Consider the following 15,182-nt stretch of genomic DNA (forward strand, 5'->3'; position numbering starts at 1 on the left):
GGCTGCTGTGTATGCTTTTTCAGATCTTTAATTTGAATCAGATCTAATCCCAGTTTTAATCAGATCAAATCAGATCTCAGTTCCATGTAAATCCACCAGAGGCTGCTGTCGACTGACTGACTGACTAATCGACTGACCCACCCTCCTTCTTCCTTAAACCCAACCGATAGTGTTTCAAAAGCATCAATTGACCCGCCCACCCACTTCCTAAACCCAACCGACGGTTTTAAAAAGCAATCCAGAAAAAGAAAAGCTCTTGCCTAATTTTTTTCCATGTTTTCAGATTTTATCACATTCTCACCCTGTTGTTTACATGTTTATTTAATGTTTTGGTTTTATTTTTGTGTTACCGGCTTTCTGGAAACGTTCTTTACCAGACTCGAACCCTGTCACCATGGTCAACTCATCTCTGCGTCTCAAGTTCGCCAACGTACATGGTGAGCTACTGAACAAAATGGTAATAGCGAGAAAGTTGTCCATACTAAGGTAAGCGGTCAGCTGCTAGAGCGGAAAGGAACGGCATCATACCACCCTGTAATGTCCGTTTTGAAGATGACTACATAATTTCTGGCTACATAATTCGCAGTTGCCAAAAATGTATAAAAGGCTACATTTTCAGAATGAGCCTATGTTGCACCGTGACCCAGGACCACACAACTAGTCATGAATGTCAATTATAATTTGTTAGAATTTGACAATATAAAAATCTGTTTGAAGATATGAAATTTGAGGATTCAAACAAAAAAACATCACCTTTAAACTTGCCCAGATTAAGTCCTAAGCAATGCATATTACCAATCAAAAATGTAATTTTTTATCAACCCAGGCTAGTTCTGAAAAATGTACCACTATCTACATTTCTGCAGAGCACCAAATACATTCAGACCTCAAATTTCTCTCACCAGTTCTATTTGTGCCTGCTGTTCTGGAGTAAATTCACTAGAGGCTGCTGTCGACTGACTGACTGACTGACAGATTGACTGATCGACTGACACACCCTCCTCCTTTTTTAACCACATTTTCAGATTTTACCACATTCTCACGCTTTAATTTACATGTTTATTTTATTTTTCACCTTTTGTTTTTGTCTTTGCCGGACTCGTATCTCATCATCATAGTCAACTACTGTCATCTGAAGTCCGCCAACGTACATGATGAGCTAACTGGACAAAATGGTAACAGTAGAAAAGCAGTCCAGGCGGAGTTAACCGATCAGTGCAACAAGGAACAGCGTCAAACCGCCCGGCAGCATCCATGACAAAATATAGCCATACGTACTTCTGGCTACATAATTCGCGTTCTCCAGATATATATATATATATATATATATATATATATATATATATATATAGATATATATATATATATAGGGCTATGTTTTCAGAATGAGCTTATGCTGTTTTAAATACATACTGAAGTAGATTTGAAATATGTATTGACGTAACAAAATCTTCTAGTGATTTTTGACATAAAAGAAAAATCTATCATTTTTATCCATACAATGTATTTTTGGCTATTTACAGCATACATTTTTGCATTTAGTAAACTGCCTTTGGCCAACAAATCTATGTTTTATTTCCATGCTTTTCTTGCTGCCATGCAATTGAGCATTTGAATCCTGAATTAATTATTTAGCATGTAATTAAGCATAATTGACTATATTAACTACAGTCCATACATTAAAAATGTACAACTAAACTGTAACCTTGTGTTGTTTTATCTCATAATAAATCTAATTTAATGAATGCATTAAACTGACAGCCTTAAAGTAAATGCAACAGAGCAAAACTACCCCCAATCATTATAAATAACATGAACTGAAGTGACGTAATTTGTATGATTAAATAAGAGATGACAGACATCTACGCGTACACACCTTGTCAGCACTTTTAGCCCATATTTTCAACATGAACACTTGAGAAGGAACCACTGGCGGTGGTTGTTTTCCAGCTGAATCTGTTTGCTTGGTTCATTTTTGAGTTTAATCTCGACACGTAAAGCTAAGAAGAGGGATTATAATCACAGTGACATCCTCTCGCTTCTAATCTCTTGTCTAATCCCAGCCTTAATCTGAAAATCCCTCATACTTCTGCAAGTGATCTCCACTTCCAGAATTCCTCAAATCAGGCTCCGACTGCATAAACGCGATTTAAGAAAGACACAAACATAAGAACGAGGGTCACATCAAGGCTCGTATATTAGGTTATAGCATCAAAAATACAGTTAGGTCCATAAATATTGGGACATAGACACAATTCTAACATTTTTGAATCTATACATCAACACAATGGATTGAAACTGAAATTATCAAATGTGCTTTAACTGTAGACTGTCAGCTTTAACATGAAGGTATTTACATTCAAATCAGGTGTACGGTATAGGAATTACAACAGTTTGCATATGTGCTTCCCACTTGTTAAGGGTCCAAAAGTAATTGGACAATTGGCTTATAAGCTGTCCCATGGTCAGGTGTGTGTTATTCCCTCATTATCCCGATAACAATGAGCAGATAAAAGGTCCAGAGTTAATTTCAAGCATGCTACTTGCATTTGGAATTTGTTACTGTCAGCTCTCAAGATGAGATCCAAAGAGCTGTCACTAAAAGTCAAGCAAGCCATCATTAGGCTGAAAAAACACAACAAACCTATCATAGAGATAGCAAAAACATAAGACAAGGCAAAAACAACTGTCTGGAACATTCTTAAAAAGAAGAAACGCACCGGTCAGCTCAGCAACACTAAAAGACCCAGAAGACCACAGAATCAACTGTGGTGGACGACGAAAGAATTCTTTCCTTGGTGAAAAAAACCCTTCGCAACAGTTGGCCAGATCAAGAACACTCTCCAGGAGGTAGGTGTATGTGTGTCAGAGTCAACAATCAAAACAAGGCAACACCAGAGTGAATAAAGAGGGTTCAGCACAAGATGTAAACCATTGGTGAGCCTTAAAAACAGGAAGGCCAGAGTAGAGTTCTAAAGGCCTACTCACACTATGACATCCGTACCGTGCCCAGGCCCGTTTCCCGGATCGTTTGAGAAGTGTAAGTGCACTGAATCGGGCTCAAGCACAGTTCACTTGGCCAAAATGTGCCAAAGCCCGAAACTGAAAGCGAGACGTAACTTTTAAGGGACTGGACAAGCGTGCTTTGGCCTCGTTCGAGGCAACTGTACCTAGTGTGAGTACGGCCTAAAAAAGCCTTCACAATGATGCAACAACATCCTATGAACAGATGAGATCAAGATCAACTTGCACCAGAATGATGGGAAGAGAAGAGTATGGAAAAATAAAGGAACTGCTCATGATGCTAAGCAGTGAAGCATGGTGGTAGTAGTGACATGGCGTGGGCATGTATGGCTATTAATGGAACTGGTTTTCTTGTATTTATTGATGATGTGACTGCTGACAAAAGCAGCAGAATGAATTCTGACGGGTTTCAGGCAATAATTTTCACTCATATTAAGCCAATTGCTTCTGAGCTCATTGGACGGCGCGTCGCAGTGCTGATGGAGAATGACCCAAAGCATACTGCAAAAGTAACCAAAGAGTAAAATAATAAGTGGAACATGCAATGTGCCAAGTTAATCACCTGACCTGAATCCAATTGAGCATGCATTTCACTTGCTGAAGACAAAACTGCAGGGAAAATGACAATCTACAGTTAAAGCACATCTTGTTTGTTTCATTTCAAATACATTGTGTTGGTGTATAGAGCTAAAAATGTTAGAATTGCTCCGATGTCCCAATATTTATGGACCTGACTGTATTTGCCTACTTATTTAAACGTTTTACCTTGTTATGTCTGAGAAAATCAAAATAAGAAGGTCAGCTCTTAGAACATAGTAAACAAAGTAAGTGTATTCATGTTCACATCCTATAATTTATTGTTATGCCCTACTGGACTCCATTTAAAAGCCAGAAACTTTTTTGTAAAGGGTTAACGCTGCCAACTGATGATCAGCAGTAAAAATTACACATTTTACCTCCTCCCAACAAGAAAAACAAACAATCAAGAATGATTATTTGCTGTCATGGATTTGCAATCAAAAATGTGGTTATAAGGGAAGTCAATGGGGTAACAACAGCCCTGAACATAACGAAAGGGTAGTCAATTTGAACAATACACAAGGATCAAGGCATGCGTCCTAACTAATGGTTTGTTAATAGCGAGAACTGTAGTTTAAGGGTGTTTTCACACCTGCCTTATTTACTTCGGCTGAATGGCACTACAGTTAGTTTTCCCTCTTGGTGCGATTCATTTGGGCAGGTGTGAATGTAGCAATAGCACTCGGTGCACACCAAAAGTGTACGGAGCCCTCCTTGAAGAGGTGGTCTTGGTACACTTTCAAACAAACCCTGGAGCGGTTTGTTTGTGGTGAGAACATGATCCGAACTAGAACAGATCCAACCGCAAAAAGTACTGCGCCTTCTCTGACTTTTCAAGTCCCATTCTCTCAAATTCAAGGACCCAACACAGCATATTGAGAATGTTAATAATGAAAACTTGTAGGCGTTACTACTCATAGAAAACAATTTGAAAAAGAAAGAGAGAGAGCGAGGGAAAAACATTACCTGATGGATCATGGGTAATATTTCTGGAAGAGGACCATGTCGCAGTTTAGCTAAATTAATTCACGCCTCCTCCTGAAGTGACTTGAGATGCACCTATGTTGTTCGCAATGCCTTAAAACATTGTTTTCCAGCCGCAGCTGTATGGAGACAGATTAGACTCAATAATAATTCACGCAAAAGACACGATGTACACATGCGCTTGCTCATGAGGCTGCGAGACAATAAATAAGAAGAGAGGAGCTGCGGCAAAATAATGGATAAAAAGAGTGAGGCTATTGTCAAATAAATAAATGAATGAAAAAAAGTGCGACTGCGACTGCTGCTTTCTCCGTTCGCCATGCTGAAGAGAAACAGTCTACGCAAATGAAGCGCAGAGTTGGTGTCATTGACTACAGCTCTCATCTGATTGGCTGAAAGGTACGAGCTGCCCTGCCTCTGCCAGGAGAGTCTCAAAAATACACACACACGTATCCAGCGGGAGTCGTACGTGAAAGAGGATTTGCACATTCTCATTCAGGATGAACTCGCAAGTTTTAAACATTCAAAACTTTTTGCACACTCTTATACATTTGAAAATCGTGTTTTGCATTTGTGAAACGTATTTTATGAAAATGTATTTTTATTCTGTGCACGTGAACATTTTTTGTAAATATAAATAAATATTTTACGCACGTGAATTTGATTTTATGCACAAGAATTTGGCTACGCATGTGTACATCGTGTCTTTTGCGTGAATTTCTTTTGAGACTAATCTGATTCCATACAGCTGCACTTCATTCTCGAAATGTAGTTTGTCTAAAGTGATGTATACAAACTATATAGAATACTATGAGCAGGGACACAATTAGCCAGCGCAATTGTTCCTCCATAGTAAAAAGTTACATGTTGTGTCTGCCGGTTTGTTTACTTGAGGGAGTTCTATTCCATTTTCCCACACGTAAATTCTGACCAATCGAAAAGCAGTTTAGGAAATACGTTCAATAACATCTGGCCAATGAGTAATGTGGATTTTGTCACATGACTGCATTTTGGTTCTTTTCAACTGGTTCGGACCAAAGCAATTGGTGTGGTGGTGTGAAAAGGACCTATAAACGGCAGAAAAATGCTACAATGTATCATTTATTGCCCTTACTCCAGACCAAATGAACCAAACCACAGATGTAAAAGCACACAACCAAACATACACCAAAATCTAATCTAACTAATTGAATGAAATAGGCTTCAATTTTTTTCCTTAAAAAAATAAAAATGGCTAAACTGAAATAAAAATGACAATCCAGTAGCTAATACAGAATGTAATTAAAAATGCAATTAAAAATAAAACACAATTATTAATTACTAATCAACCTAAACAAACCCAGAAATGATAGCTTAAGTTGAAGTACTGTAATTACTAAATAAAATAAAACTGAATTCAAGAAAATAATACACTTAAAAACACAACTAAGAATGCAAACACAAGAGCAGAGGTCACATTACAATTGATGTTGAGAAATGCAGCATTGATTATGTTAGATAGAGCATCATAAATGTAGGCTCATAAATGCGGTTAATGAATGATTGTATGGTTTAAATAATAAATGAGTCTATTGAAAACTCTAAATCAGTCAACCTGTAATCAATTGCACACACTCATTTAGAGTCTATGAGCACAAAGGACATATAAATAATTGATGCAAGACAAAACAATTAAATATGAAAAATAAACATTGATTGTGTAGAGAAAGGGAAAAAAAGCGATTTAATTTCCACCCACCGTAAACTCCAGTAGAGATGCAGGGAAAAGCCTGGAAAACAACAAGAAGAAGAAGAAATAAAACAGAAATATACTTAAAAGTGCGAAGAATTGTTCTCTCATCTATAAAGTCTACGCCTTGTGTTATAATAAAAGAAATTAAGGCACTTATTTTTGGCCCTATTAGCACAAAACCACAACAAAAACAGCTTTTACAAGAATGTAAATTGATTAATTACAACCCATTAAACATACAATCCATTACTAATGACAATGAGCCACTTGCGACCCGGGATAAAGGCCTTAAAAACAAAAGGTTTGCTTGAAAATGAATGTACTGAGTCGCAGGCAATTGTTGCTACTCTTAAAGCGCAGCACGTTTGGATAGCACTTTGAAATCAATTAGGGGAATAAAAAATTCTGCCATTTACTCACACTCATGTTCCTCCGAAAGCCTGAATGACTTTCTTTATTCTGAGGAACAAAACGAGCTACAGCGCTGAAAGTCCTGAAGCCACTTTAGTGAAGGATGATAATGAACTGAGGCCTTCATGTTCACTTCATTCTGTTCTGCAGCTTTCAGGACAGTGATAATACTCATAATACTCTTAATAATTTAAATATATATTTTAAACACCTGTCATTTTTTAGCTTAATGTCCATGCAGTTTTATTTTAAAGACAGTAAAACTATTAAATCAAGTTTTAAAAAATATTTAGGACAAATAACCTTTCTGCTTTAGGTAACATACTGTAACCAAAAATGTTACCTTGCTAGCAAACTGAAGTACTGTACACTACCTGACAAAAGTCTTTTCGTCAATCAGTTGTAAGAGCAACAAATAATAACTTGATTTCTAGTTGATTATTTGGAAATGTGGCAGAAGGTCGATTTGTTTGATGAATCATCTGTTGAGCTGCATCCCGATCATCACAAATACTGCAGAAGACCTACTGGAACCCACATAGACCCAAGATTCTAACAGAAATCAGTCAAGTTTGATGAAGGAAAAATCATGGTTTGGGGTTACATTCAGTATGTGCGTGTGCGAGAGATCTGCAGAGTGGATGTCAACATCAACAGCCTGAGGTATCAAGACATTTGGGCTGCCCATTACATTACAAACCACAGGAGAGAGCAAATTCTTCAGCAGGATAGCGCTCCTTCTCATACTTCAGCCTCCACATCAAAGTTCCTTAAAGCAAAGAAAGTCAAAGTGCTCCAGGATTGGCCAGCCCTTTTACCAGAAATGAACATTATTGAGCATGTCTGGGGTAAGATGAAGGAGGAGGCATTAAAGATGAATCCAAAGGACTTGATGAGCTCTGGGAGTCCTGCATGAACGCTTTCTTTGCCATTCCAGATGACTTTATTAATAAGTGATTTGAGTCATTGCAGAGATGTATGGATGCAGTCCTCCAAGCTCATGGGAGTCAGACACAATATTCATTTTTCATCCACTGCAGCAAGACTTTATATTCTATACTGTACATTATTTCTGTTAAGTGACAAGACTTTTGTCTAAGCAAAATCAGACCTTACTGTCCTAATGAAATAATTAAAAATCAAGGCATGATCATATTTTATTTTGGTAAAATAAGCATAATCCAGAAGCCTTTGCCTTTCATATAAGCCACTTCTGATACCAAATGATCAACTAGAAGTCAAGTTATTATTTGTTGTTCCTAAAACTTGGATTAGTTTAGACTTATGTCAGGTAGTGTGGGTTTAAATTTATATAAATGAAGGTAAAGAAATTGTATTAGTCATATACAAAAACTAATAGATAAGACAAAATAATTGTCTCTCCTGTGATGTATATTAGTTATATTTCAAATATAAGTGATGTTTAACAGAGCAAGCATCTTTTTTTCTTTTTTCTTTTTTTTTGTTGTAATAAAAATAACGTAAGAAAAAACTGTTCATGTCATTTTTTCCTGATTGTTTTGCCTAATTAACAAGAAAAGCCTTTAATTTGCACTAATCTGAATGCAAGTATCTTGCTAAATTACTAGAAAAATATTTTCTGTACTGTCATCATGGATAAAAGATAAATCTAAGAAATTAGTTAATAAAATTATTATGTTTAAAAATGTGTTGAAAAAATCTTCCCTCTGCACTCGGGAAATATTAGAAAAAGAGTTAAACTTTCACAGGAAGCAGAGTTTCTGCAGGTTTGTTCAAATCAAATTGAAGACACTTTTAAGACCATTATGAATGAAATTTTCGACTTGTATAGTGCTAAACACTAAAGATTTTTTCTATTGGTCAGGTTACGTCAGTAAATAGCTTTTGTATTAACTAAAAATCATATGAAGAGATGTGTTGATTTAGTTTTCTTTCCATGATTTTGAAAGTTTATTTAGGAAATTTTGTTGTAAAAATGTCTAACAGCTGTTGTGAATTGTAACTCTTTGCCATAAAAACTTAAATATAAAACAAGTTTTGAAATGGATTCTGAGTGATTGGGTATTGGCCTAATTTGGTAGCTTTACTTGTGATTAGGGAAATTAAGACCTGTTTAAAATGATTTAAGACCTACAACACAGTATTTTAATAAATTAATAAAAAAATTTAAGGCCTGAAATTTTGTTTTTGAATTGAGACATTTTTAGAAACCCTGAAAAAGGTTAATAGCTTTGTCTTTAATTGTAAATAACATAACAAAAAAAAAAAAACTAAGACCTGAAATCAAAAACGAAAATTAAAAAAAAAAAAAATGCAATAAACAATATTTTCAAAATTGTGTGATTATAAGTTTACAAGAAATCAAATTTTTGTTTTTTTGTACTTTGTTTTTGTATCCATATAAAATGTCTGTAAATGTATATTTATTCATTTTTTTAAATAAATTTAAGTAATTCTGTTTACATTATGAAAAGGTGAAGATTCGTTTAGAATACCGTTTGTAAAGTCATATTTTCAGTGTTGTAGTCCTGTTTAAAATTATTTAAGACCTATGACACAATATGAAGTGAATTTAAAACCTTAAGGCAAAAAGTTTTTTTTTTTTTTTTTTACATTTAAGACATTTTAATACCCAGTGGACACCCTGAGGAAGGTTAACAATTTTGTCTTCAATTTTAAATGACACCTACAAAAACAAAAAAACAAAAAAAAACAAAAAAAAACTAGGACCTAAAATCCTAAACAAAAATAAAAAATGCAACAAGCAATATTTTCTGAATTGTATGACTGCAAATCAGTTTTTGTATTGCACTTGTATTGTTCTCACTTTTTCCCCCACTTCTTTTTTTGTATCTTTGCAATTTTTGAGTCAAATCAAAACAAAAAAACAGTTTTGACCCCATTTTAGTTTTCATTTTTGCACAAAACCAGCTTGAGGGTGAACAAATGTTCCATTCAAACTTTCATTTTTAGACGAGAACTCTTCCTAATAACACTACACTCAGTTATGAAATACACACAGTTATTCATTTTACAGTAAACACAGAGTAAATAAAGCTAAACAGAAACTCCCTATCAGACATTATGATTCCACACAGATCCCAACCATGTCTGTGTGTATTTTTATCTTTGCTGGTGCACTGTGTTAAAATCTTTTACACACGCAGTAACCCGCCTGCAATAAATCAATCGGTGAAAGAAATAAAACTGAAACGGCTCTCAACTGTTTTAGTGGATTCATATAAAAAGTGTTAGGGCGCCGGTGAAGTGCGAGTTATGACTGAACTGCTGGCGCTTTCATTCGTATGCTGTATGATATGAATGATGCAGGGTGAGAGTTTAACATGGTAACTATATGTTCCTGAGTTTATATGCAGCACGGAGGGTTCCTGATTGCAGTGCACCATTAAAGGGGGCATGAGATTTTTTTTTTTTTTTTTTTTTAATATGTACTGTGAGGTTAACTTAAATTGTTAAAATATAGCGTTTTACACATACACGCACAAAAAAACAAATATATACAAAAATATATATATTTTCAAGCCCCATCTCAACCCTCTATGAGAAAAGGACTGATTTTTAAGGGTGGGGCATTTGAAGCTTGTCAGTATTTTTAATGGCCGACATTTGACATGCAGCATGGTGGGTTTGAGATTGTGATGTACCATTAAAGGGGGCATGACATAGATATTTTTAAATTTTAGTAAGTACCTTGAGGTTAACTTAAATTGTTAAAATATGTCTGCGCTTTTTGAATGGTCCAGAAATCAGCACTAAATATAGAACAGAGGTAAGACTCTCTCATATATAGCAGTTGGCTTATGCATTAATGGCTTTACATTATAAAGATAAATAACAGATGAACTACTGCAGTTCGGTCAATTTTCCTAAAGGATAAACAGCTCTCGTTACTCTCCCACCCTACTCATCATTCTCCCTTCATATAGCCGTATGCCTACTACATATCCATAATACACTGTGATATAGCCACGCTCGGATCGTATCGCTTTCTCACTACAATCGATCTGCTCCAGAGTTTGTTTCAATCGAGCCGAGACCTCATTCAGGTGATCTCTGAGCGATTGTTTTGGTGTGGAACAACCAAACGAACCGCGCTAACTGGGCAAACACGACAGGTACCGAAACAAAAGTCTAGTTGTGAAAGCACCCTAAAATGTTTTAAATATAGCTTTACACACACACACACACACACACACACACACACACACACACACACACACACACACACACACACACACACACACACACACACACACACACACACACACACACACAACAAATATATGCAAAAAAAAAAAAAAAAAAATATATATATATATATATATATATATATATATATATGTATATATTCAACCCCAATCTTAACCCTCTATAAGTAAAGGACTGATTTTAGGAGGCGGGGCCTTCGACGCTTGTCAGTATTTTGATTGGCTGATGTTTGATATGCAGCACAGCGGATTCGAGATTGCAGAGCACCATTAAAGGGGACATAACATGGATATCTTAGAATTTTAATTTGTACCTTGAGGTTAACTTAAAATGATAAAATACACTTTTTTAAACATACACACACACACACACACACACACACACAAATGATTATATGCAAAAATAAAACTATTATTTTCAACCCCAATCTCAACCCTCTATAAGAAAAGGACTGATTTTTAGGGTCCGAGCCACTTAAGCTTGTCAGTATTTTGATTGGCTGATGTCATTGCAAAGAAAAGAGCATTAATGCCTCCACACTTTTATCAAAGAGACGTTTTTATTAATCCGGGATCGCCACAGCGGAATGAATCGCCAACTTATCCAACACGTTTTTATGCAGCGGATGCCCTTCCAGCCGCAACCCATCTCTGGGAAACAACCAAACACACTCAATCACACTCCTACACTACGGACAATTTTAGCTTACCAAATTCACCTGTAGCGCATGTCTTTGGACTGTGGGGGAAACCAGAGCACCCGTAGAAAACCCCCGCAAATGCAGGAAGAACATGCAAACTCCACACAGAAACGCCAACTGACCCAGCCGAGACTCGAACCAGCGACCTTCTTGCTGTGAGACGACAGCACTACCTACTGCACCACTGCGTCGCCAAATTTCAGTAATATTATTGACAAATATGAAAATGTTCACATGATTATATACAATACAGTTATATATTTTCTTGTCTTTGGTAGATATATTATACAAGAGACTTGCTTTGTTTACCAATAAAGTGGATCTAATTGGATTAGCAATGTAAATGTAATGCCGGTCCTACACCACCCAATCCGCATGGGAGTCGGTTGTTTTAACAAGGAGGCTAAAAACCATGACCTGTAGCGTCTGTCGCTAGAGCACCTTTAGAGGTCAGAGGAGTGAGGTTTCCCTGCACAGCACTTCACTAGCTGGTCTCCGTTACACTCACTCCCCTAAACCCCACTCCCATCCGGGTCACGGCACCATTGTAGCCCCACCGGTCCTACTGCACCCAACCCGCTCCGAGCTGGGATCGAACCGGCGACTTTCTGCATGGGAATTGGTTGCTCTACCAAGGAGGCTTACTTGCACAGTACTTTACTAGCTGGCCTTCGTTACATAAACATTAAATAAAAACTTAAAAGGTATTATATATTTATTTAATATATTAAGTTATTAGTTATGATTCTCCCAAAATCATTCTGCATAATTTACTTTACAAGCCTCAGCACAGCAATAGTGAAAAATGTCTGCAGATTTTGTCTGACCATAGCCATAATTTACAAATAGAATATGAAATTATTTACTTGAACAGTTTCAGCAAAACAACACTTTACAAAGAATATTTTCTCTCATTAATGAGTCTACAGTCAATTGCTCTTTTAAAAATGCATGTAATAGCACAAAGCATATCTAAAATGATCTGTTACACAAATAAAAATAAACCATTCATTTCTTCCTGATACTGAGATCCTTCTGACATCTAGCTAGAGATGCAAATGAGCTGTTTAATCTGGACAGATCAAAGCAAAGGTTTTGTCTTGTCTTTTAGTCTCGTCAGTGCATGGAGAACATCAGAAACTCAATGTGCATCTGTATACACCTGCACTGTAAATGACAGCAGCGATTATAATTGGTTCTAGTACTTTTGTCAGAAAGTGTCCATCAGTGACTGTCTGAATGACAGTGGGAGTGGTCTATGCTCCGGAGGCGGAGTTTTTATTCAACCGTGACATCATATGACACCTCATTGACAAACAAAACATTTTTACAGCTCTATTAAATAAACACTTTTGGGTTGCTTTTATTTTAAGGTGTCATTGTTACAGTGTAACTATTCATTTGACTACCGGGTAATATAAATTAATTGCACACACATTTATGATTAGAACCAGGATGAGAGTATTTATGCACGTAATTATGCACAATAATTGTAATTACTTAGTAAGTACATGAAACATGTAACAAGGACACCTTAAAATAATACGTTACCATGCTTTGTTTAAAAAGAGAAGAATTTTTAAAGCAGGATATTTTTAACAGAAACAGGTTTCTTAAATGTCAAACTATTAGCTTTGATTTGACGTCATGACCATTTTAAAACTGCACTGAAAGCTTTATCACAGATAAACTATGAAGTCTGACTCTGTTGTAATTGTGTGAGAGAGAAAGAGAGAGAGACCCTCACCACAGTCCGCAGGTGGTGTTTAGTTGCTGTGTGCAGACAGTTATAATAACAGTTTCTCAGCGCTTCTTCTTCTCTCTCTCCCACTGAATCATGGACTATCGGCCCCACGGTGTGAATAACATCTGTGAAACAGAGAGAGAAAGACAAAGACAGAGCTCAGTCATACGAAAATATTTGAATGGCTTTCATAACTTCAGCAAATGATATACTTCTTTTCAGCAGGGAAAAGCTGATGAAAAGAGACAGTAAATACATTTATAATGCTGTTACAGATAATATATATATATATATATATATATATATATATATATATATATATATATATATATATATGCAGCTGAAGTCAGAATTATAAATCCTCTTGCATTATTAGCCCTCCTGTATATTTCCCCCCTAATTTCTGTTTATCGCAAAGATTTTTTCAACGCATTTCTTAACATAATAGTTTTGATAACTCATTACTAATTTATTTTATCTTTGCCATGATGACAGTACATAATATTTTACAAGGTACTAGTATTCAGCTTAAAGTGACATTTAAAGGCTTAATTAGGGTAATTAGGTTAATTGGGCGACTCATTGTAGAACAGTGGTGTTTTCTGTAGACAATCAAATAAATTATATATATATATTATATATATATTAATAAATATATATATATATATATATATATATATATATATATATATATATATATATATATATATATATATATATATATATATATATATAATTTATTTGATTGTCTACAGAAAACACCACTGTTCTACAATGAGTCGCCCAATTAACCTAATTACCCTAATTAAGCCTTTAAATGTCACTTTAAGCTGAATACTAGTATATATATATATATATATATATATATATATATATATATATATATATATATATATATATCAGGGGTGTCAAAATGAATTGTTTCTTCAGTGCACCGCTTTGCAGACGCAAACAATTTGGTATCAGCTCAGTGATAGATCCTAACCGTTAATTACGTACTAACGTAATTTATCTCCTATATGCTACAGTATATTGCGGTAGCTTACTATGGTAAGGGAGGCGGGCGTGAGTAATACTTCAACTCTTTAAAAACGCAGAAACTGTGCACAATTCACTGCGTGTGTTTGCTGGACAGTCTTTCAGTGACACTAGCATGTGTCTGCAGAGTGCATTTTCTCCACCACGTTTAACACGGATCAGCTGTGATCGCCACTGATGTTTATCAGTGTCACTCATCGGTGAACAGCACCAGAGCATTAGAGCTAATCACAACCCTTTCAGTTGAGCGTGTGACCAATCATAGGGGTGTGAAAACTCCCTTGACAACCCTCAGAAAGCGAGCGGGATATTTACATTTGTTTATTTGCTGTACAAGAGTTTTTAAAGGTACAGTTCATATATGTGCCTTTTTGTATTAAAGGACAAAATTTTATTACAAATAATATGTAAATTTAAATATTTAGATAAATTTTTTGTACAAGAATTCCTGTGCTGTGAAGTAAAATATAAAATTGTGAATGATAATTGTGAATGATCATTGAGATATCAAATTGAACCGATGGCATTACAATTGTAACTGACTGAACCGTGAGACCAGTGTAGGTTCACCCCTCTAATATATATTGCTTTATGGGGCTAATAATATTCACCTTAAAAAATTTAAACTGCTTATATTCTAGGCAAAATAAAACAAATAAGACTTTCTCTAGAGAAAATCACTTGGGAAAGTGATTATATATATATATATAAAGGGAGATAATTTATTCTGATCTATTTTTGTATTGATTTGTATGAAT

General features: G+C 35.5%; 1 protein-coding gene across 2 annotated transcripts in view; it reads right to left on the bottom strand.

The window, feature by feature from the left end:
- The window catches only part of macrod1 (mono-ADP ribosylhydrolase 1), a 196,325-nt gene that overhangs the window by 18,855 nt on the left and 162,288 nt on the right, over window positions 1-15,182 (bottom strand). For both annotated transcript variants that reach the window (XM_087280407.1, NM_001004573.2), the window contains 2 exon segments: window positions 13,390-13,511; window positions 6,326-6,356 (listed from right to left, as the gene is read on the bottom strand). In XM_087280407.1, the coding sequence (XP_087136533.1) occupies window positions 6,326-6,356; window positions 13,390-13,511 (153 nt within the window).

Source organism: Danio rerio, chromosome 14 (assembly GCF_052040795.2).
Source record: "Danio rerio strain M-AB ecotype USA chromosome 14, GRCz13ab, whole genome shotgun sequence".
NCBI lineage: Eukaryota > Metazoa > Chordata > Actinopteri > Cypriniformes > Danionidae > Danio > Danio rerio.